Source organism: Leucopleurus acutus (genome assembly GCF_964270905.1).
Source record: "Leucopleurus acutus genome assembly, chromosome: 2".
NCBI lineage: Eukaryota > Metazoa > Chordata > Mammalia > Artiodactyla > Delphinidae > Leucopleurus > Leucopleurus acutus.
The window spans coordinates 150,947,541-150,967,561 of record NC_139143.1 but is presented as its reverse complement, the minus strand read 5'-3'; the positions used below and the strand labels follow the sequence as shown (position 1 = coordinate 150,967,561).

The 20,021-nt window shown below is 51.4% G+C and overlaps 1 protein-coding gene across 4 annotated transcripts in view; it reads right to left on the bottom strand.

The window, feature by feature from the left end:
* Window positions 1–3,385: 3,385 nt before the first annotated feature.
* Window positions 3,386–20,021, bottom strand: part of TTC39A (tetratricopeptide repeat domain 39A) — a gene marked incomplete at both ends in the record, with an annotated part of 57,818 nt that continues 41,182 nt past the window's right edge. For 3 of the 4 annotated variants that reach the window (XM_082834107.1, XM_082834109.1, XM_082834108.1), the window contains 12 exons: window positions 3,386–3,509; window positions 4,025–4,141; window positions 5,071–5,185; window positions 5,606–5,717; window positions 7,863–7,983; window positions 10,017–10,108; window positions 14,892–15,053; window positions 15,979–16,038; window positions 16,120–16,187; window positions 16,632–16,740; window positions 18,090–18,155; window positions 19,483–19,582. In XM_082834107.1, the coding sequence (XP_082690233.1) occupies window positions 3,386–3,509; window positions 4,025–4,141; window positions 5,071–5,185; window positions 5,606–5,717; window positions 7,863–7,983; window positions 10,017–10,108; window positions 14,892–15,053; window positions 15,979–16,038; window positions 16,120–16,187; window positions 16,632–16,740; window positions 18,090–18,155; window positions 19,483–19,582 (1,246 nt within the window). Of the gene's footprint in view, window positions 3,510–4,024; window positions 4,142–5,070; window positions 5,186–5,605; window positions 5,760–7,862; window positions 7,984–10,016; window positions 10,109–14,891; window positions 15,054–15,978; window positions 16,039–16,119; window positions 16,188–16,631; window positions 16,741–18,089; window positions 18,156–19,482; window positions 19,583–20,021 lie in introns of all 4 variants that reach the window. The other variant, XM_082834110.1, reaches the window with a different exon arrangement.

Here is a 20,021-nt window from a genome sequence, read left to right as displayed (position 1 = left end):
GCTTGGTTTTCAGAATCCAGGCACCTGTCACTTATTACTGAATTAGTGTGATGGTGCTAAGGACATAAGAAAACTGTTAAAAAGGCACACTGTTGGGCTTTAAATTTGAAGCAGAGAAGAAGACTGTTGTCCACTCTCTATCATCTTAGAAGAGATAAACTTGGGAGTAACTCCAGAGAAAAGTGTCTTTGGATTTTATTCCCTCATCGAATGATTGCAGCACTCAGCAGGCTGGGGCTTTTTAAAATCCTCCTGATGCTCCCTTCAGTTGCTGGGAATCTCCCACCTGGACCTCAGCCTAGTGTTTGGTTGGCGTTGGCCTTTTAGGGTCCTGGCTTTGCTGTCAGGTCGTGGCTTTTTTTGCTGTGAATGACGACAGCTGTCTTGGAAACACTCCCATTCTGACTTGAGAGATAAGGAATAGGGAATCCTGCCAACATATGGGAGAGCTGATAGGGACCAGCACAGTGCTGGAAGCTACCCTGCCAGTCCAAGGCCTGGGACCAGTGAGAGGCAGAGGTAGCCTTTCTGTTGCCAAGAGCCTATTCAGAGCATGTTACACAGTTGCTGCTTCCTAACAACTGAGTTCCTCTGTGTGGCACAGGATTCAGACTTTCCCCAAATGAGGATTATTTGCTCTCTGGGTGTCCTGGGAGGAAGGCTATCATCACTTCTGGTAAGCAGCCTGGTGGCACAAGGCTTTGACAAAAGGTAGGAAGTTATATATCTGTTGCCTCTTTTTGGAGATGAAAGCCCAGAAACAGACTTGACCAGACAGAATCAGAACTGTTGACAGCAGCAAAGAGCCTTAATCTAGTCCAAATTACTAATTTTTAGAGGGTCCATGACTTTCCCAAGGTCACTCTGAAAGGCAGTAGCAAAACAAGGACTAGAATTCAGGTCTCCTTATTCCTAGGCCAAGACTCTCCTCACCTGATCAGGTGCCTCTCCAGGGCAGATGTGCTGGAAAGGTCTGCAGTGTTAGAGAAGCAGTGACCAGAAACGGCTCAAGATGCAATGAGAAGCCCATGACAGAATTTTCACCTTCAGAGGCCTCTGCACAAGGATATGGTGGTGTCAGACACCCAGCATTTTCACCTTCACATACATTTTTTGTTTGTTTTTGGCCACGCCACTCGGCTTGCGGGATCTTAGTTCCCCCATCAGGGACTGAACCTGGGCCACGGCAGTAAAAGCACTGAGTCCTAACCACTGGACCACCAGGGAACTCCCTCACATACATGTTTTTGATGGACTAACTCAAGCTGCAGGTAGGAATAAAGGAGACAGAACTCATAGCCAGACTGCAGCCAGAGGTAAAGGTGACAGAGGCTAATTAATGAAGCCCAGCAGGAAATAGCAACAACTAGGAAACCATCCTGGCATAAAAATTTAAAAATAAAAGCACCTAAGATGAACATTCAGATGAAAATGTTTTGCAAACGGCAGTTTTGCGAATTATATGTTTGGTATCCTGTGACCGGCGCTGCTTTTATACTGTAATAGGTAGCATTCTAATATGTGAGGGAGGACAACAGGCCACCTTCATTCAGCAGCCTGGCTCTAGTTCACCCCTTTCACCTGCCCTGTCCAACAACCTGGAAGTAGGCTGGGCTCCCAGCATTCAGGCTGTGGAGGAGAGAGAGCTTGCAAAGGACTTGCCCTCTGTGGAAAGCACTCTTTTGTCTAGTTCTAACAAAATAAACAAGGAGTCTTCCTTTCATAGCATTTCTGCTATGACAGTACAGTAAGTGCAAAAGAGGACCTTGGATGAGGGTTTTCGGCTTGGTTTTCCTAGTGAGAATATGCTTTACCTGAAACCCATAACTTCATTCAGCATCAGCCACAGGAAGCTTGGTTGTATATTAATAGATTAAACCACCTAGCTTCTGGCAAATGCTCAGAAGTGTTTGCTAAATACAGCAGGCTGGAAGACTGGAAAAGTTGTCTTGTGGTTCTTCCTTTACAGAAACTGCATTCAGTGTTTGAGGAGTCACATTTTCACAGATGAATATTTTTACCAGGAAAATGGTTAAGTTGAAGTATGCTGTTGTTAGATTGTGAATGGTAAAACTTGGTGTTTGCTGGTCACTGAACTTGAGTCCTCACTTTAACAGTCCCACTGGGTGCAAATTCAGATGCTTTTAGGCGCCAGAAAGATTGTAAGTGTTGAAAAGAGCCTCTACTCAGCTCCAACTGATTGTTGCCTTGTGGGAATGAGGCCCAATATTGCCAGATTATTAAAATAAGATGCCAGAAACCAGATTTATTTGTGAAATCTCCCCATTTTAAAATGTTAGTAACTTATTCTAAAAATTTTAAAACATCATGTTGGCTAAATAAAACATGCCTGAGCCATATGACTTCTGATTCAAACTTTCTGCCCAGCCTGAGAATTCAAGCAACAACATATTTTACTGAAATAGATGTTGCATGATCTCTTAAAGTTTATAAGTTTTATTACTTAAATATATCTTTTCTCTTAACTGAAAAATCTGAAACACACAAACAGGCCAAGAATAACCATTCTGTTTCTAAGAAAAACGCTGTCGGTAAATAAGTGTACCTCGAAGGGAAATACAGAAGATTTTTATGTTTCATAAATCATTCCCAGTGGTTTCAATTTGGCATATAGCAGACTGGTGTCTGAGAAACTTTACCTGCCAAACTTCTTGGCTTTGGCACAGAAAGGGCCACAGGGCTCCCCCTTCCTTCAGGCCTCGGTATCGCTATTCCTTAGTGGCAAAGATTGATTTTTTTTTTTTTTTCTACAGATGGACTCAAAATTATCTCACTAAAAATATGTGTTTGATTTTTTTTAAATTGGAAAGTTGTTACAAAGGGAGTGTAAGAAGGAAGGTAGTGGGAGTGTGTGAAACCTCTATGTCCAACCCCCAGAAACCTCAAAGCCTGCAGTGCAGATCCTCCTTTGGGTCCTTCCAGCCCTGGAAGCTGAGACCTCGCTCAAGTCTGAAAAGCACTTTGGCCCTTGGCATCATAGATTTGCCTCCACATCAGTAGGGGTTAAAACAGTGATTTACAGGTGGTTGGTTGGTAGTTTTTTCCAAAGCTTTGATCCCATCAATGTATTTCTAAGGAAAATGTAAACTGTTTATACATTCTCTTAAACATCACAGTGAAAAACAAGTACCCGTATATGTGATAGGGCAGGCAGAGGGCTCCAGCAACTCTGTCCTTGGCAGAGACCCTTGGCCACACTGGTGAAAATGCCAGCTTCGCTTCTGCACAGATACCTATGTCGTGTCATCGCACTGGAGCACTGGTGGACCCCAACGGCAGGGCAGGGGGAGGGGATCTTTTTGAAATGTTTCCAGGAGCTCTGTCCAGCTGACTCTGTCTTCCAGCCTGGGAATGCTGCACAAAACTACAAGGGCATTGATGAAACCATGGATCTGTTGCCATTCTCTAGGGAAGACTTGGCTTGGAGTGTGGCTGCCTGGATTCGAAAATGTGTCCTTGATTCCATGGAATAATTCTTATAATTTTGCCTGGAAGAAGCCAGAGAATCAGACACATGAGGCTGCTTCAGGAAGTGCTTTTCCTTTAGTCTGAACTGTGGGAGCCCACTAGCCAAGCAATATTTTTAGAGGCTTAGATCCCTACCTCTGTCTAAAGAAAGAGTTGGGCCCTGACTAATAGAGATTACCTGTTACCATGCCCTCTGGTGCCACTGTTGGTCCCTGAGCTTGAAGCAGTGGTTTCAAGAGGTAGATCCAAGGGCTGGAAGGCAGGAGACCTGCATCTTCACACCAGCCCTGCAGCTGGCTTGTGGTGTGACCCTCAGTCCCTGATGCTGGGATATCAGTTCCTCATTGGTAAATTGAGGAAGAGGCCTCCCCTATGCCAGGTGAGAGCTGGGTTCCCCAGGGACATGGGCCCAGCCTCTGGGCTGCCTATACTGCCTCTGCCTGCACCCTCCTCCCTCACTGCTGCCTGGCCTCTTCTGCCCATACCCTGCACTCCATGGGGAACAAAGGACAGACCAAGGGCAATCATGCCTTACTTGGCAGTTTCCAAGAGTTTGACAGCCTCTTCATTTCTGCCTTGCTCCATAAACAGCAGGGCCAGCTCCAGCAGGGCATTTGGGATCAAGTAGTGGTCATATTTAATCCTCTTTTCACTGCAGGACAGAGGAAAACATGGCTTACAGGCTCTGCTCTTGAGACATCCTTCAGGCACGTCCTTCAGACTCCTCCTGAGCCTCTCCCCAATGGCAGGATCCAACTCATGGTCTTGTGGGGTTTTCTGATCTGAATTCCAGTTTGGGAGGGTTCCCACTACCTAGCCCTAGAAAGGCTTAAGATTCCACAGCAAAGCCTTCCGATCCTCTGCACCTGGGGCCCCAAGTCCCTGACAACCTATGGCTCATGTCATGTCCTTAGTTAGCCCACCCCCACCTCAGTCCCCAACCCCCCCCCCTTTATTTCATCTGCAACCCTTTCCCTCTACAACCTCACCCAGGCAGGGAAGGACCTGACCACTGTCACCCAACCTCAGGTGTCTTTCTTGTGTCCAGGCATTTGCACATGCTCTACCTACACCACTTAAAACTCCTCCTTCCTTGCTTTCTCTGCCTGGTAAACTTCCCAATTTAAGTGGCATCCCTGGAAAGCCTTTCCTGGTATCTAGCATTATTAGGTTTAGGTCCCTCCTCCTGGCACCTGCTGTCCTCTGCTTTCCTCTAGCACAGCCCTCACCATACCAGATTGAGTTGCCTGTAGCTGTCTGTCTCTCTAACATCTGCACTCCCCAAGGGCAGAGTTGATAAATTACAAACTCCAGGGGGCACCATTCACACGAAACTCATTACGGATGGTCTCCTGTAGTTGGGCAATCTGGTGGCCCTAGAGGACAACGTGGGAATGATCTGTGCCCAGCAAGGGTCCTGGCACAGGACAGACACTAGTACATGTGGAGCGAGTAGGGGTAGTCCAGAGTCGGGCACTGTGCGTGTGTGCATGAGGAAAGAGAAGCCCAGAAAATGCTGCCCTGGAGCCACGGGCCCAGCAGCAGGCCATCTGGAGTGGGAGTGGCCACAGAGGCACTTACTTGGCAGAGATGCTCCTGAAATTCTCCTCGGCCTCCTGGACACGGCCCAGATATTTCAGACACAGGCCTTTCAGCAGCTTCACCAAGCACTCATCATCCACTGAGTACTCATTCTCTGAGAATAGGGGAGTGAGGGAAGACGACAGGTTTGTTCATTTTTTCAGCAGTTACTCATGGAGCCCCTACTCTGTGCTGGGCCCTGGGGAGACAGAGGCGGCTCACACATGGTCCCCATCCTCAGGGAGCTCACATCTGGGGAGGAAAGACAGATACTGAGACGATGACAATACAGTGATACCAGGACTGATTGAAGGAAGCCCGGGGGTTGTGGGAGCCCAGAAGAGGCCCTGACCCTACCTGGGGGACAAGGGACAGCTTCTTGGAGGAGCTGCCACTGAAGCTCAGTCTGGAAAGGCAAAGGACAATTACCAGGGTAGAGAAGTGAGGAAGGACGTTTTTGGTAGAGGGAATCTTCAACTGTAAAGACCTGTGGTCTGACCCAGCCTGGCAGGTTCAAGGGCCTGGGGGTAGTCACCTGGGCCCTTTTCCAGCAACTCTTCAGTCTTGGTGATAATCTCAAGTATCCCGTCTGTGAGTTCCGGCTGCTTCCCAATCACAGCGTAGCCATTCCAAATGTACATCATTTCCTGGGGGCAGGGGAGCAAGTCAGTCCCAGCTTTCCTCCCCATTGGGGCCTCAAGTTTCCCCATCTGTAAAATGGGTAGCTCAGATCAGAGGATCACTAAAGGCCCTTCTAACTCTAGAAGTCTCAGCCCAGCCTTTGAAGCTGTGGACTTGAGGGAGTTATGGGGAGTCTTATCTCTTACTTACTATTGAGATCTCCCCTTACCCCAGTGAGAATTTAAGATGGACCCATATTCTTACTCTTCTGCTCATAGCTGCTGATAGTTTTCAGTTACTTTTCTGCTCATGGCTTCCTGGGGCACTACTCTGCTCTCTCCCAATCTCTCTGTGCCCACACTCTTCCCATTCTTTGAGGACCAGGTCATGCCCCACACTCCAGGGAGTCCTCCTCCTTGCTCCAGCTAATAGGGCCTCCTATATTGGAGGAACCATAATTTACTTAAGCACTTCAGGAGCTTACGACCACGTTACCTTCTCTCCTATTTCGCCAAGGCACTGAGCGTGAGTATCCCTCTATGAAACATACCTGATGCCTTTTTTTGCCTTAACTGCCAGGAAGTTCAGAATACTAAATTAAATTTTCATTCTAGTAATTGTGTTAGCTTAGATTAGCATTTCCTAAACTATCAAACCAGGCAATGGATGTGAAAGTGACTTGTATACATAAAGTTCTAGAAAGACTTTTGTTATGGCTTTTGTTATGTTCCAGGGAGGGATTTTAAGTTTAGACAAGGTTTTATCAAGTTGTTATATGGTCTCAAGTTAGCAAGTGTTCCATTAAAAGATTGTTCTGTGGCCAAATAAGTTAGGGGAAAACTGCATCTTCAAGCTTCTCCTTGGAGACCTACCATGCAGATTAGCATGTAAAGGCTCCAAGGTCTACGGTATATAAACTTGGTTTAGGCCAGCCTTTCCCAAATGTATTTAATCACAGAAATCATTTTATGCACAAATAGCATTTTTCAGATTATAGTTTTGGAAATTCTCCCCTAAATTTCTCGTATAGTTGCTTCCCCTGCCCCCATTTGATAATTGCTTTGTTGTATAGTTTAACCTGTAAAATAGCTCAGATTTTATTTAAAGATATTCAGGATACGAGCTCTAAATAAATTCTACATAAATACTGAACTTTTTGATTTCTAAAGTGTTTAACATGTTTTATCAGCTGATTCTCATAACTACCCTATGAAATGGGCAAGGAATATATTATTATTTACATTAAGGGAAAGGGGGCCCTACACAGGGTCACACAATTAGTGAATAGCAGAGCCAGGTCTCTGAAGCAGCACCCTTTCTACCTTTCTGGCTGCCTTATTATTTGAATAACAAGGACTCTTAACAAACTAGAAACTTTTCTGATGCCTGCTCAAATCATGCATGGAATTAGCATCAAAACCATGGTTCAGAATATGGGTTCTGGAACCAGACTACCTGGGTTCAAATTCTGGCTAACTCACTAGCTATGGGACTTGGACAAGTTATTTCATTTTTCTACTTACATCTTATCTACTTAGTAGATATTTTATCTTCCTCCTTATCTATTAGGCCTTATTATCCCCTTCTGTAAAATGGAGATGCCACCAGCACCTACTAAGAGGGTTGTTGTGAGGATCAAATGAGGCCATAGGCAATGGGTATAAGGAGCCTTGAACACAGCAAGTGCCCAATAACAATGCCAGCAATTGCTGTTATTTCAGAGTTGACTGTAATATAACATGGTCCCAGCCTCAGAAAAATCTTGGTCCAGTGAGGGCAGGACAGTGTAAACAACAATTCTAATCGTGTGACAAGACAGAAACAGGGTGGAAACACAAACAGCCAAGGGATGCCTCTGCCTGGGAACAGGGGTGTGGGGCTGTCTGGGGGGGCTGCTCTTTCTGCCTTGAGGGGCCTGCAGCCGACTCACCTGTCTCTCCACCCCCATCCCTAGTAGACCAGTGCTTTCTCAGAGGTTGAGGCAGGCTCCAGCTCATCTGTGTCCCCCACCCAGTACCAGGTGAATTGTGAAATCCTCTCCAGGCCCCTGAGGCATGAGGTCTTCTTCCCTCATCCACTTCCCCCGGGGCCAGTGGCTATATCCTTGGCTCTCAGCTCATCCCCACAATCCCAAACTGGAGTTCAGAGCCAGTCAAGGCCCTCCTACCCACCAGAGCAGGGATGGGCAATGAGATAGGTTTGCGGGAGAGGTAGCGTCTGGACTTCCGGATGGCAAACTTCTCTGTGGGTAGAGATTTCCCAGCAATCTTGAGTTTCAGGCCCGGCACAGCTCTGTGGAAGAGATGAGGAGGGTGGGGAGAGGGCGAGAAAGTGCTAGAAAGGACAGAGTCCCCAGCCTCTGCTTGGCCCCTCTCTGGGCCTCAGTTTCCCCATCTATATGATGAGAGTGTTGGACTCATAGCCTGTGGCTATGGCCTTATTTCGTGTTGGACTCATAGCCTGTGGCTATGGCCTTATTTCACAGGCCCTGCCCCAAGACCTGAGCACTTCCTAGGGCTAGGCAAGGGGCTCCTCCTCCTCCTCCTCCTCCTCCTCCTCCTCCGCAGCAGCAGCAGCAGCAGCAGCAGCAGCGGGCAGAGGTGAGAATGTACACAAACCCCCCAGGCCTGCTCTGCCTTTTAGTTGTCCCTCTCTACTCCCAGCCCCCATTTCCTAAGGGCCCAGTGGAAGTCTGACCCTACTTTCACAGAGGAGATTAAAACTCATAAAGGGAAGGACCTGCCCAAGACCACACAGCACAAACCTTTCATTAACTTTGGCCACGTGAGTTGTGGCCTCCTCAGCTGTTCCCAAGGGTACGGTAAAATGTGGTATGCAGCTGGGCAAGCCTCCACATCTGGGGCCTCACCCACCCAGCTCCGCCTTACCCTCGATCCCTGCCATAATCATGGGGGTATGGCTGTGACCTTCAGAACCTGAGCTGTCCAGGCCCAGCAAACAGCTGGACCTAGTTGTGAGGTCCCCCACCAAACACCTCCCCTGCTTATTCACTGTGGAACCTCTCTGGGCCTGCTTTCTCATCCCTAAAATGGAGACAATGATATGAAAGGGAGAAGTTGTTACCCCCAAATATGCTTCTTAGGCATAAAGATTATTTTAGGCTGATTCTTTTTAAGAAACAGCAGACACACAAAAAGCTCTGAAAACCTGGTAGAAGTTACCTTTTTGTACGAGACATTGACATTTATAAGGGAAATCTCCATTTGTAAGGTTATCTCTCTCTGTACCAGGAAGAGGAGGATAACTAAATCTCTAGAAACTTATCAGTGGAGAAGGCAGAGACTTAAATCTGCGTAACAACCACATACCCTCTTTTACCTGAAAACCTCCCACAACTGGCTCCCTATGCCCCCAGATCTTTTGTCCTTTAGCTGGAGATGGCACTTAAGGTAATGGCTCGGGCCATTTCAGAGAGTTAACTCAGTCTTCCTGAGTCTCTCCCATGTATACAGGAGTTAGTAAACTTCTGTTTGCTTTTCTCCTGTTAATCTTATTATGAGGGTCTCAGCCAAGAACCTAGAAGGATGGAGAAAAAACTACTCTTCCTCCCCCACAGATTCTTACCCTCACAGATCTTCTAGAAGAGTTACATAAGATGGAGACACAAAGTTACTCAGTAAATGATAAACACTCTGTGACTGTGACAGCCCAGGAAGCTAGGGTTACCTAGCATGTTGCATGTTGGGGCCAACCCTCACCATGACTGGAGGAAAGCCCTAGGCTCCATCCTCAGCCTGCCATGGCTGAGCCCTGCTCTAGGCCCTTTGCAGAAGGCAAACACAGTAGTGCAGATAAGAATAAAAACAGCCGCCATTTATTGGCTCCAGGCCCTACCCCAGGCTCTTTAAATCTGTCCTCTTTGGTTCGCAGAATGACACTGCAGAGGCAGAGGTTGTTATTCCCATTTTACAGATCCTGAAATTGTCCAAGGTGACACAGCTAACAAATGGCAGAGGCTAGATTTTATCCTGTTTATGTGATTCCAACTCTGCTTTTCTGAGTGGATCAGGTTAACTCAGCAGAAGGAACCTCTCTGGACCTCAGTGTCCACATCTGTCCTACTCTCCAGGTGAAAGAGGTTCAGTGGAAAGAATGTTGACAAAACCACTTTTGTGAAAGAAAACCTCTGAATGGATTCAAAGGGCTCTCACCAGCGGCAGCAGGAGGCCCCCGGCTATGGGACGGAAGGACAGGCATGTGGGGTGACTGTGGGGGAGTGTCAGGGAGACGACAACTCCACCACCTCCCTCAGCTCAGGCTGGCTGTGGGCAGGGCCTACGACGGGTTGCAACGGTCGGACCCACCTGAACAGCTCCACTTCGTCATCCCCGAACGGCTTGTAGTCCTCCTTCCCAAACATGCTGAGGTAGGCGGCCTTCATGTAGATGTAGGTGGCCTGTGTGAGGCAGAGCAACAGTCAGGTGTGAGCAGCCTGCCCTCCAATCGCAGTCCTGAACTGGCACCAGTACCCTACTGGAACCTCACTATGGCCCAGCATAGTAGCTGACATTATATTATCCCCAAGCCCCAGGGGAGAAACTGGGCGAGGAAGCCGAAGCAGCTTGAGGATTTGAGCTAGGAGTTAAATCCACGATGGGCCATGTCTAAGCAGCTGCCCTCTCCACTCTGAAGTAGCAGGGCAGACTCAAGCAACTAGAGGATGCACGGGGTGGTGCTGAGGATAGGATGGAGACACAAAGACGGGGCAGCACGGGCTGCAGGGAAGCAGCCACTTCAGACTGGGCCCTTGAACGCCGATGGGAAGATTCACAGAGACAGAAAAAGGACCTTCCAGGCAAGGGGAACAGCCTGATCAAAGCCGGGGAGGGCAGAGATGTGTGTACGTAGGATACAAATCACTAGCATAAAGCATGGGATGTATACAAGAAGAGGTGTGAGGCCAGAAGAATAAACAGGGCCCTGGGTCAGGGCTCAGCTCAGGGCCCCTTGGTGAAACTGCCTTGCTGTGTGCCAGGCACTCTACATATATCACCTCACTTGATCCCAAAGACAATGCCAGAAAGGAATCTGTACCCCACCTCTACTTCCTGGGACAGCAGAGCTGCTAGGAGCAGAGCTGGGAGTGACCCCAGGTTTGTGTGGCTTCAAGGGTCTGCCCACTGGATCCACAGCTGCCACTGACAGCTGCCACAACCACCCCCACCCCCCCCCACCCCCCCACCCCCCCGCCAAAGATCCATCCCCGAAAGCCGCTCCCCTTTGCCTGAAGTCCAGTGCCAGGGGAGTCTGGCTCTGTGCTGCCCTCCAGTGGCCAAGTCTTGAACCACAGCTCCTGCCACCTGGGGCAGCTACCCAGCCAACAAGTGCAGCGGATGGAGGAGGAAACGGAGCAGGACATCCTGGAGTCTAGTCTTAGGAGAGAGAAGGTGGGAAGGAACCTCCACCTGGGAGCCCCACCCATGCTGAAGCCCAGGGCTACTCCCAGTTCCAGTCTGCCCTCAGCACCGCAGTCTGCCCTTCACAACATGAGGAAAAGCTGGTCTTTGTGGGGTGTGCTGAGAAGAAGCTCCCCTCTGTGAAATCTGTTCCCCATCCCATCTGTAACCTCCCAGTGTCATCTGTGCCTTCTCCCTCTCCCCGGCCCTGGTAGTGAGCCACCAAGCCCTCATGATTTTACCTCCCATATAGCTCCGAAATCCCACTGGCCTTGCCCTAGCCCTCACTTCAATTATTGAACCAGCCTCCACAGCATCTCCCTGCTCCGGGCCACCAGGGATGTCTTTCTGCTGTCCTAGTTCACATGGTTTCCTAACTGATCTCCTGCTCCCCTCCTGGCCCTGCAAGCCATTTTCCACACCACCTGCCACTCTGACCTTTTAGAAGCAGATCACATCAGTCCCTCCTAGACATCGTCTCACGGTATCCCATCGCACTTAGGAGAACATCCAAATGCCCTGTCATGGCCTGCGAGACCCTGTGCGGTCCGCCCCGTTTCCTCTCCAGTTCCCCTCCACTGTTGCCCCCTCACTCGTATCACTCTAGCCACACTGGCCTCTGGGCTGCTTCCAGAACACATCAACTCACGGCTTCAGCTTCCTCCCCCTCTTGCCCTAATATCTACCAGCGCCCTCTGCCTGGACTGTTCTTCACGGAGATGTCCACATGGCTTGCTCCTTCACTTCATTCTGGTGTCTTCTCATAAAGACCTCCCCTGACCACACTGTTCATCACGCCCTGCACCCGTACCTTACCCGATTTTTCTTCATCGCACTTGCTGGAACCTGACGTTATCTTACACTGTACATCATCTATTTGTGTGTTTCTTGTCTCTCTCTCTCTTCCCACTAGAACATGAGCCTTGAGGGGACCTTTGCTTGGTTCATTTGTGTATGTCCTGCCCTAGAACAGGACCTGGCGTGTGAGCGTGCCCAGTGACTGCAGGAGGGATTTCTTAAAAGCACAAATCTAAGCCACAAGCATGGGCTCCCCCACTGTCAGACTGAAGCCCAAACAGCCACTCAGGGCCCTTGTGACCTGCTTTTCTGGCTCCTCCTCTTCTGGCCACTCTTCCCCATCACTCCTGGAACTCACCTCAGGCCTTTGCCTGTGCTGTCCCTCTGCCTGGGATGCCATTGTCCTTTCTCTGCCAGGCTCGTCTGCTGGCTTCCTCTAAGAGCCTTCTCCTACTCCCCCGGGACAGCGCACCCTCACTGAGTCCACAGGAATTAGGATGGACGCAGTGACCTAGAGTTGTGAGACCCATGGACATCCAAGTTACCAGGGGATGTTATGGGACCACACTGATGGAAAACTGCAGTCACCTTCCCTGATGGGACTCCTGTCTCCCAGAGTTATCTGTTTGCCTATTGAGTCCACATATTTATTTTGCTGGATTATTCTACCAGGCTCTGTGATATCAGACAGTCCTTGTCCTCAAGAAGCTTACAGCGAGTGGCTTAGAGGAGGACGGTCCCTCCACAGTCCCTCTGCACTCCCACCCACAAACCCTACGCCCCTGCCGTTCTCTCGGTTTGGGGAGAGAACTTCCACTTTCTCCCCTCTGCCACCCTAATTCCTCCTCCTTCAAGGTTCAGTTCAGACATCTCCTTTTCCAGAAGCCTTCCTTGTCCCCTTGGCTGGGCTGCCCAGGGATGCCTCTGAGCTCCCCTCAGATTCCCCCGTTACAGCACTGAGCACACAGTTGTCACCATCTGGTTTCTGGTCACCCAAGCTGCGAGTACTGCGGGAAACGTGACAGGCCCAAAGGGACGACTCGGCATAGCACAGGCAGGGAAGAATGCTGAGCAGAGGGATCGGCACGTATGGCAGTGGCCACAGGCCAACTTCCTAGAGCTGGAAGTTGGTGGACTCCGGTGGCCAAGTGCTGGAGATTAGGGATGAATGAAGCCCCAGAACTCGGGGTGCCACAACCCCTACTTTCACAGGAAACCCTTCTGAGGAAAGTGTTGCAGAGAAAGAGGGGCTGACCTCCCCAAAGTCACAGAGCTGGAGACTGAGCCAAGTCAGGAAGCCAGACTCCCTGACACCTGGAGGCCTCATCCTCCCTCTGCTCCTCACAGCAGCTGTGTGGCCCAGCAAAGTCACACACCCTCTCTAAGCCTCAGTGCCCCTCCTGGGCCTGACGGAGAGAACGCCTGGGCACACAGAGCTCCGTGAAAGCCCACTCCTCCTTCGGGCCCCACCTGCCCACACCCAGAGAGCTCCCCTTCAGCTTGGGCCCCAGGTAGGGGGACTGAAAAGGGACTTTCATGCAGAGGTGGGGGAGAGATGAGAAATAGGGATTTAAGGTTATTGAGACACAAGTGCTATGGATCTGACACTACCAGATGCTCTGTGATGATCTAGATGACTCTAAGACCCTTGGTTCGGAAGTCTGTGCTATGGTTACTATGATGATAACGCCTGATACTTATTTCATCACTCACCATGATGTTATAAGCTATAAGATGCTGCGCTGAGCATCTGTTTTGTTTCGTTTTGCCTACATGGCATCTCTTTAATGCCCACCCCCATCCACACTTATTCTGGGGCATCACCTCATTTTTCTTCTGGGGAACCACCCATCTTCTACTCCCAATCCATGAGGGGTCCTCCCACCCGTTTCCAGGCATTGACTTGTGATCTATGCCAGACCAATGAGGCTCTATCCAGGGACTCTGGTTGAAACCAAAGGGAAGATGTGAGTTAGGGGCAGGCAGCCCATAGCCACCCTGCTGGCAAATGGAGGGAACCTGCCTGTACGACAAAGATGTCATAGAGGAGAGCACGTCCCAGGTGGAAAAAACAAGCCCAGACGACATAATATGAATTCCTGAATTCAGCCCTACCTGAAGTCAGATGTGCCTAGAATTTTCGGTTATATGAACCAATGAGCCTTTTATGTTTATACCCGCATAGTCAGGTACTATGTCCACTAGCTCCATGTGACTTTTTACATTTAAGTTAGTTAAAATGGAATAAAATTGAAGACATCCAGTTTCCCAATTGCAGTAGGCACATTTCGAGTGCTCGGTGTGCACGTATGGCTAGGGGCTACCACATTGGACAGTGCAGAAATAGAGCATTTCCGGGACTTCCCTGGTGGCGCAGTGGTTAAGAATCCACCTGCCAATGCAGGGGACAGGGGTTCGAGCCCTGGTCCGGGAAGATCCCACATGCCGTGGAGCAACTAAGCCCGTGCACCACAACTACTGAGCCTGCGTGCCACAACTACTGAGCCCACATGCCACAACTACTGAAGCCCGCACACCTAGAGCCTGTGCTCCGCAACAAGAGAAGCCCGCACACCGCAACGAAGAGTAGCCCCCGCTCGCCGCAGCTAGAGAAAGACCACGCACAGCAACGAAGAACCAACGCAGCCAAAAATAAATCAATAAATTAATTACAAAAAAAGAAATAGAGCATTTCCACGGTAATGGAAATTTCTGTTGGGCGACACTCATATAGACCATGTGAGTCACAACACACTTTTGTCCCTTGTGACTAAAAATCTCGACACACTCTAGTTTTAAAGGTCATCTGTTCCTCATGGTCTTTAGTTTTTTCCAACCCTGGGGCCTGGTAGAATTTGTGGTTTTGGTGAAATTCCAGCTGAGACATGTGCGTTCAGTTAGGGGTTTGGCCCTTGCTCTGGGGGCTCATGGCCAGTGTGGGTTGGCCTGGTCCCCCCGTGCCCCCAGCACATGGTGTCAGCCCACCTTGGACCAGGAGTTCTCCTTGCTGAGCAGGTCTGCGTAGAAGTAGGCCATCTTCCACTGGCCCTTGTAGGTGAAGCACCACATCAGCTCCCAGTAGCACATGTGGTGGAACTGCTTCCAGTGCTGCTGGGCCTCGCAGCACTCCTCGAACCGCCGGATGGCCTGTGGGAACCTGCCGGTCAGCCTCGGTGGGTGTCCCCTGGCCCGCCCCCGCCCCGCTCTCTGCACCCTCTGTCCCCGTCCAGCTCCACAGTAGCCCCAGCCTCCTGCCGTGCACAGCAGCCCAGCCCTGTGCCAGGCTCAGGGAGGGGGCGAGGGGCAGCATCAGGGAGACAGGAGTTGTGGCCTCCAGTCCTGGTTCTACCGCCTAAGTCTTACACGACCTTGGGCCCAGTTACTGCCCCTCCTGGGGACTCTGGTCTTGCAGCACAAAATGAAAGGGTGGGACAGAGCTATAATAGAGGGATAACAGGCAGTGGAAAGTGCTAATCTTACAGTGATATAACGTCTATGCCTCAGAGCAAATTCCAAAGGTTCCAGAAGCCCCCACGAAGTGACCTGGACCTGGGGCATCTGTCCTGCTGCCTGAGGAACCACAGCCAGGACCAGCGGGAGACGCCAGAACTCCAGGTCACGGAGTCCGTCCTGGGCCTTGGTTTAATGCTGGGGATTCTGCCCGGACCGTGACCCGCCCCTCTCTCACCCCTTCGACGGCTCCCTCCCACCTACAGAGCCCAGACTCCTTAGCCAGACCCTCAAGGTGCCCGCTTCAGCCCCTGGCACCAGGTTCCAGCCTGTCGCCCTGCCCTGGACAGCGGGTCTTCCCACCTTTCTGCCTTACTCAAGGATGCAGTAGCCTTCCATCTCCCGTTCAAATTCTACTCACCACAAATGCCAACTCCTCCCTTGTCTTCCCAGACTGCCTCAGTTGGAAGTGCCTCTCCTGCCCCCGCTCTCCCGTAAGTCCTCTCTCGGGGCCCTCCTCCCAGTCTGCCCTGTCCCTGAGTTCGTCTGTGTGTATCTGTCTTCCTACTGGCCTGGGAGACCCGAGGGCCCTCCAGCACCAGCTCCGACCCCCATTACTCACCGCGTCAACATTGCCTTTAATGGCTTCAATCCGCCCCGCAAAGAACAGGAAGATGGCGCCCTGCAACAACACGCATGTGGGTCCGTGTGGGTCCACAAGGCACACGTGGGCTGGGAGTATCTGCCAGGAGGTAGGGCTCACCTTAGGGTATCGCTTCAGGTAGGGTCTCAAGAGCTTCTCTGCCTCCGCGATGTTGACGTTCCCAGTGCCTGAAGGAGGTGGGGGGACAATAGGACACGTCACCATCCTCCCTGGTGATCCGCCTCCCAGCAACCTACCAGGGGCTTCTCAGGGTCTCCGTTTCCCCTCTGTGAAATGGGGATGATAACTCTTCTATCTCCAGGGTGATGTGAGGATTGAATTAGACAGTACAGCCTACAGCATCCTCACACCCTCTCTGAGGTGGGCATGACCCACCCCCATTTCACAGATGAGAAAACTGGGGCTGGAACCCAGTCACACTGTGAGGAAGCAAGTGGTCAGCAGACCAGGCCCCAGGACAGTTGACTCGGCTCTGCTGTTTCTGGTTTCAGTGCCCCATCCCCAGTCCTGGGGGCCCGAGCAGGGTCTGCAGCCCCTTGCCCTCTCGTCCCCTGCCCTTAGAGCCCACCAAAGCCCAGAGGCCCCAGCACTCGCCCCGAGCTCACTCCTACCGAGCACAAAGGTGAGGAAGGTGTGGTAGCACAGCAGCAGCATGACACAGAGCACGGCGCGGAAGCTGTGCCCCGATGCCCCCTCCTCCAGCTGCCGCAACCCGTAGTCCTGGAGGAAAGACGGGGACTGGCTGAGGCCAGCAAGGCCTGAGCTCCCCAGGGTCCTCCGTGGGACCCAGGGAGGGGGGGAGGGGCCTAGGAGGTCACTGGACAGGCGTGAGGGCAACGCTGCCACAGAAGAGACCAGAGGGTGCTGGACTCCGAGTCTGGAGCCCTGGAGGCCGGGACAGCTGCTCCCAGGCTGTGCAACCTCGAACAAGGGGCTGCCCCTCTCAGTGCCTCAGCCATCTTCCTGAGGGCAGGGGACACCGCTGCCATAGCCAGGGCAAAGGCGTGGGTGCCCCCTGCCTCCTCAGTAGCCCCTTCCCCATTCCCCCCTTTATTCACTTGCTCAGTCCCCATAGTGGGCACGAAAGCCCTGAGTAGCCCCACGTCTGGTGGGGGAGTAGGAATGACAAGGAGGCAGATAATCCTAACCACAGGCTCAGGGCACAGACAGGGCTTTCGTGAGATTGCTCAGTTCTTGTATTAATTGTTATGATTATGTTCTGATCGTGCCACATAATTCGGGTTTTCTGTGTAGTAATGTTTCCTTTAAATAAATTTAAGTAAAAAATATGAATCACATTTGAGAAAAATGATACATAAGTAATAATACAGAGGTGTGTGGACATGGCAAAAATCAGGAAGGGCTGGAGAAAGTCCAAGTTGGAGAAACATTGACCTGATGTAAAAAAAAAAAAAAAAAAAAAAAGCCCCTTGTTTTACAAAACAAGGAGGCCCAGAGGAGGGCGGGCCTTGCTCAGACTCACAGGGAGAAGGGGATGAGGCTGGACTGACCCAGGGCCCCTGACTTCCAGGTTAATGCTTCTTGTACCACATCAGGCCTCCTCCACCAGGGAGCCCTCCCTGATCTGCTACCTGGCACTCAGATTCCTGCCCTCAGTAAAGCCTCTGGGTGCTTGAGTCCTCTGGTTTCCCCCTCAAGGCCCAATGCACAGTAGGGCTTCCCTTGGGCATCTCCCAGACCAGAAAATGGTCCCAAGGGAAGGGACTTGCTCAAGGTCTTCTGAGGGGAGAAGGACCAGGTTCCTGCCACCTGCCAGGCTCAGAGAATATGGTCCCAGGCCCCTGAAGGACCCCAGGAGCTGCTGTTCACACCCACCCTTACCCGAGAGCCTCTCTACCCTGGGAAGGGCCTGGCAGGGATCAATGGCCTCATTTGCAGGAGAGGAGACTGAGGTCCAGAGAGGTCCGAGCCTTGTCCAGGGCCACACACTGAGGGGGGCTGAGCCAGGACTGGCACTCAGGCCCCGCAGCCCCTCAGCCTCACCCTGTTCAGCTGAGCTCCAGCCCTGGGGCTGAGCAGGTTGAGATCCCCAGAAGGAAGGTGGTTACCTTGTTTCCTGAAAACCCCACGAACTCTAGCAGCCGCAGGATCCTGGTAGGAAGCATGGACAGCGTCTGCAGGAAGAGGCAGGTGGACACGTGAAGGGGTGGGGGCTGACCCTCCCAATCTCCAAGTCTCCAGAGTCCTGGGGGTAATCCCAGAGGTGCAGGCCCTGTCTCTGGAATGCCCATGAGGAGGCCCTAGGTTTCTGAAAGCCAGCTTCCCCAGAGAGAGGCACTACAGAGTGACAATTAGGAGCCGACTGCATCTAAATCCTAGTCTCACCACTCCCAGCTCGGGCAGCTACATTTCCTCTCTCTGCCTCAGTTTCCTCATCTGTAAAATGGGAATAATAATAGCCCCTACCAGATGGATCAAATTAATATATGTGCAGCACATAATAGGGCCTGCACCTAGCAGTTAGCTATTGTTATTACACTGAATCCCTACTTTGTAACAGGGGCTCTGTCATTGCATGTGATCCTCAGAACAGTCCTGCAAAGAAGGGATCACTAACCCCTTTCAACAGACGGAGAAACAAGGCACAGATAAGTGACAGGATATGTCCGAGGCACCACAGCTCATCAGAGGTGGAGCCGGTTCTCGAACCGCAGGCAGACCAGCTACAACCTGCTTAAGTATCTGATGCACTTGGCAGCTGGTATCTCCCAGCACTTGGGCCGGGATCACTGCTCCCATTTTACACAGGGGGAATCTGGAACCCAGAGAGGGGTAGGGACCCCCATCAGAACAGGCTTTGCCTAGAGGGGAGAGAGCCACCCCCTGCCACACTCACACTTTTGGGTAAGTCCCTGGCCACCCAGGGCCAGAAGTCTGAATCATCAGAGAGCAGCTCCTCCTTCCAGGAGCAGGCACAATTCTTTCTTCTGAGCCTCCCTGCCTCAGCTCACTGTTCCCTCTGCCTAGAATGCCCTTCCTGCCTGGAAAACATCCTCCGCTTATGGATCCTTCCAGATCCAGCTCAAATATTATCCCCTCTGTGAAACCTTCCCGGGCTCCCCCAGGAAGGAGTCCTGGCTCTCTGTTCCCTGTGGGTCGTCAGCTGTTTCCAGGCCTGTCTCCTTCCCTACCACTGGTCAATGTTTAACCACCAGCCCTCCAGGGAGGAAAAGGCCCTGATGTATTGTGTTTGTCAGTTTCTGGTGCTGTAAACGCTGCCACTATAGTGGATTTCAAGCTTTCAACTTGCCTTGGGAAGAAACGCCCCAGCCAGCCCCCATCTCCACCCCAGCTGTGAGCCCCCAGGCTGGCCACGTGTCTGCTTCATCACTGGGGCATGGAATAGTAGCTCGGCAGAGACCATGGGTAGGGCAGGGATGTGCAGGGGAGGTTAATCTTGAACCCAGACACTGTGGATGTGGGAAGGGCATGCCCACTCACCAGGTTGAAGGCTCCCACACCGAGCTTCACTCCTCCTTCAAAGTGCCTGTGGTTCTCTCCCTTGCAGTACTGTGAGGACTGCACGAGGCTGTCTAGCTCCCTGCGGAGGGATGCAAAGCCTGTTTCAGCCACATGTGGGGGGCTGGGTCCTCTTCCAGCTGGGCCCAAGTTGCCCCTATACTCCTAGCTGATCTCAGAACTCCCTGGCGGTGGATCTGTAACCGTCTGGCAATCCGGAGAGCTGATATTCGAGGAATTTCTAGCCCCATCTCCCATCGTAATGACACACCGCTTGCTCTTGAATTTCAGCTATATCAGCCCTAGCACACCCGCCTCGTCCAACATCTAGGCATTTGCTCGTGCTCTGCATTCTGTCTAGAACAGTTTCTCAACCTCCGCACTACTAGTATTTTAGGCTGGATAACCGGATAATTTCTTTGTTCAGGTGGGGCGGGAGGCCGTCCTGTGCATCCTGGGGTGCTCAGCAGCAGCCCTGGCCTCTACCCACTAGATGCCAGCAGCAACCTCCCCCAGTATGA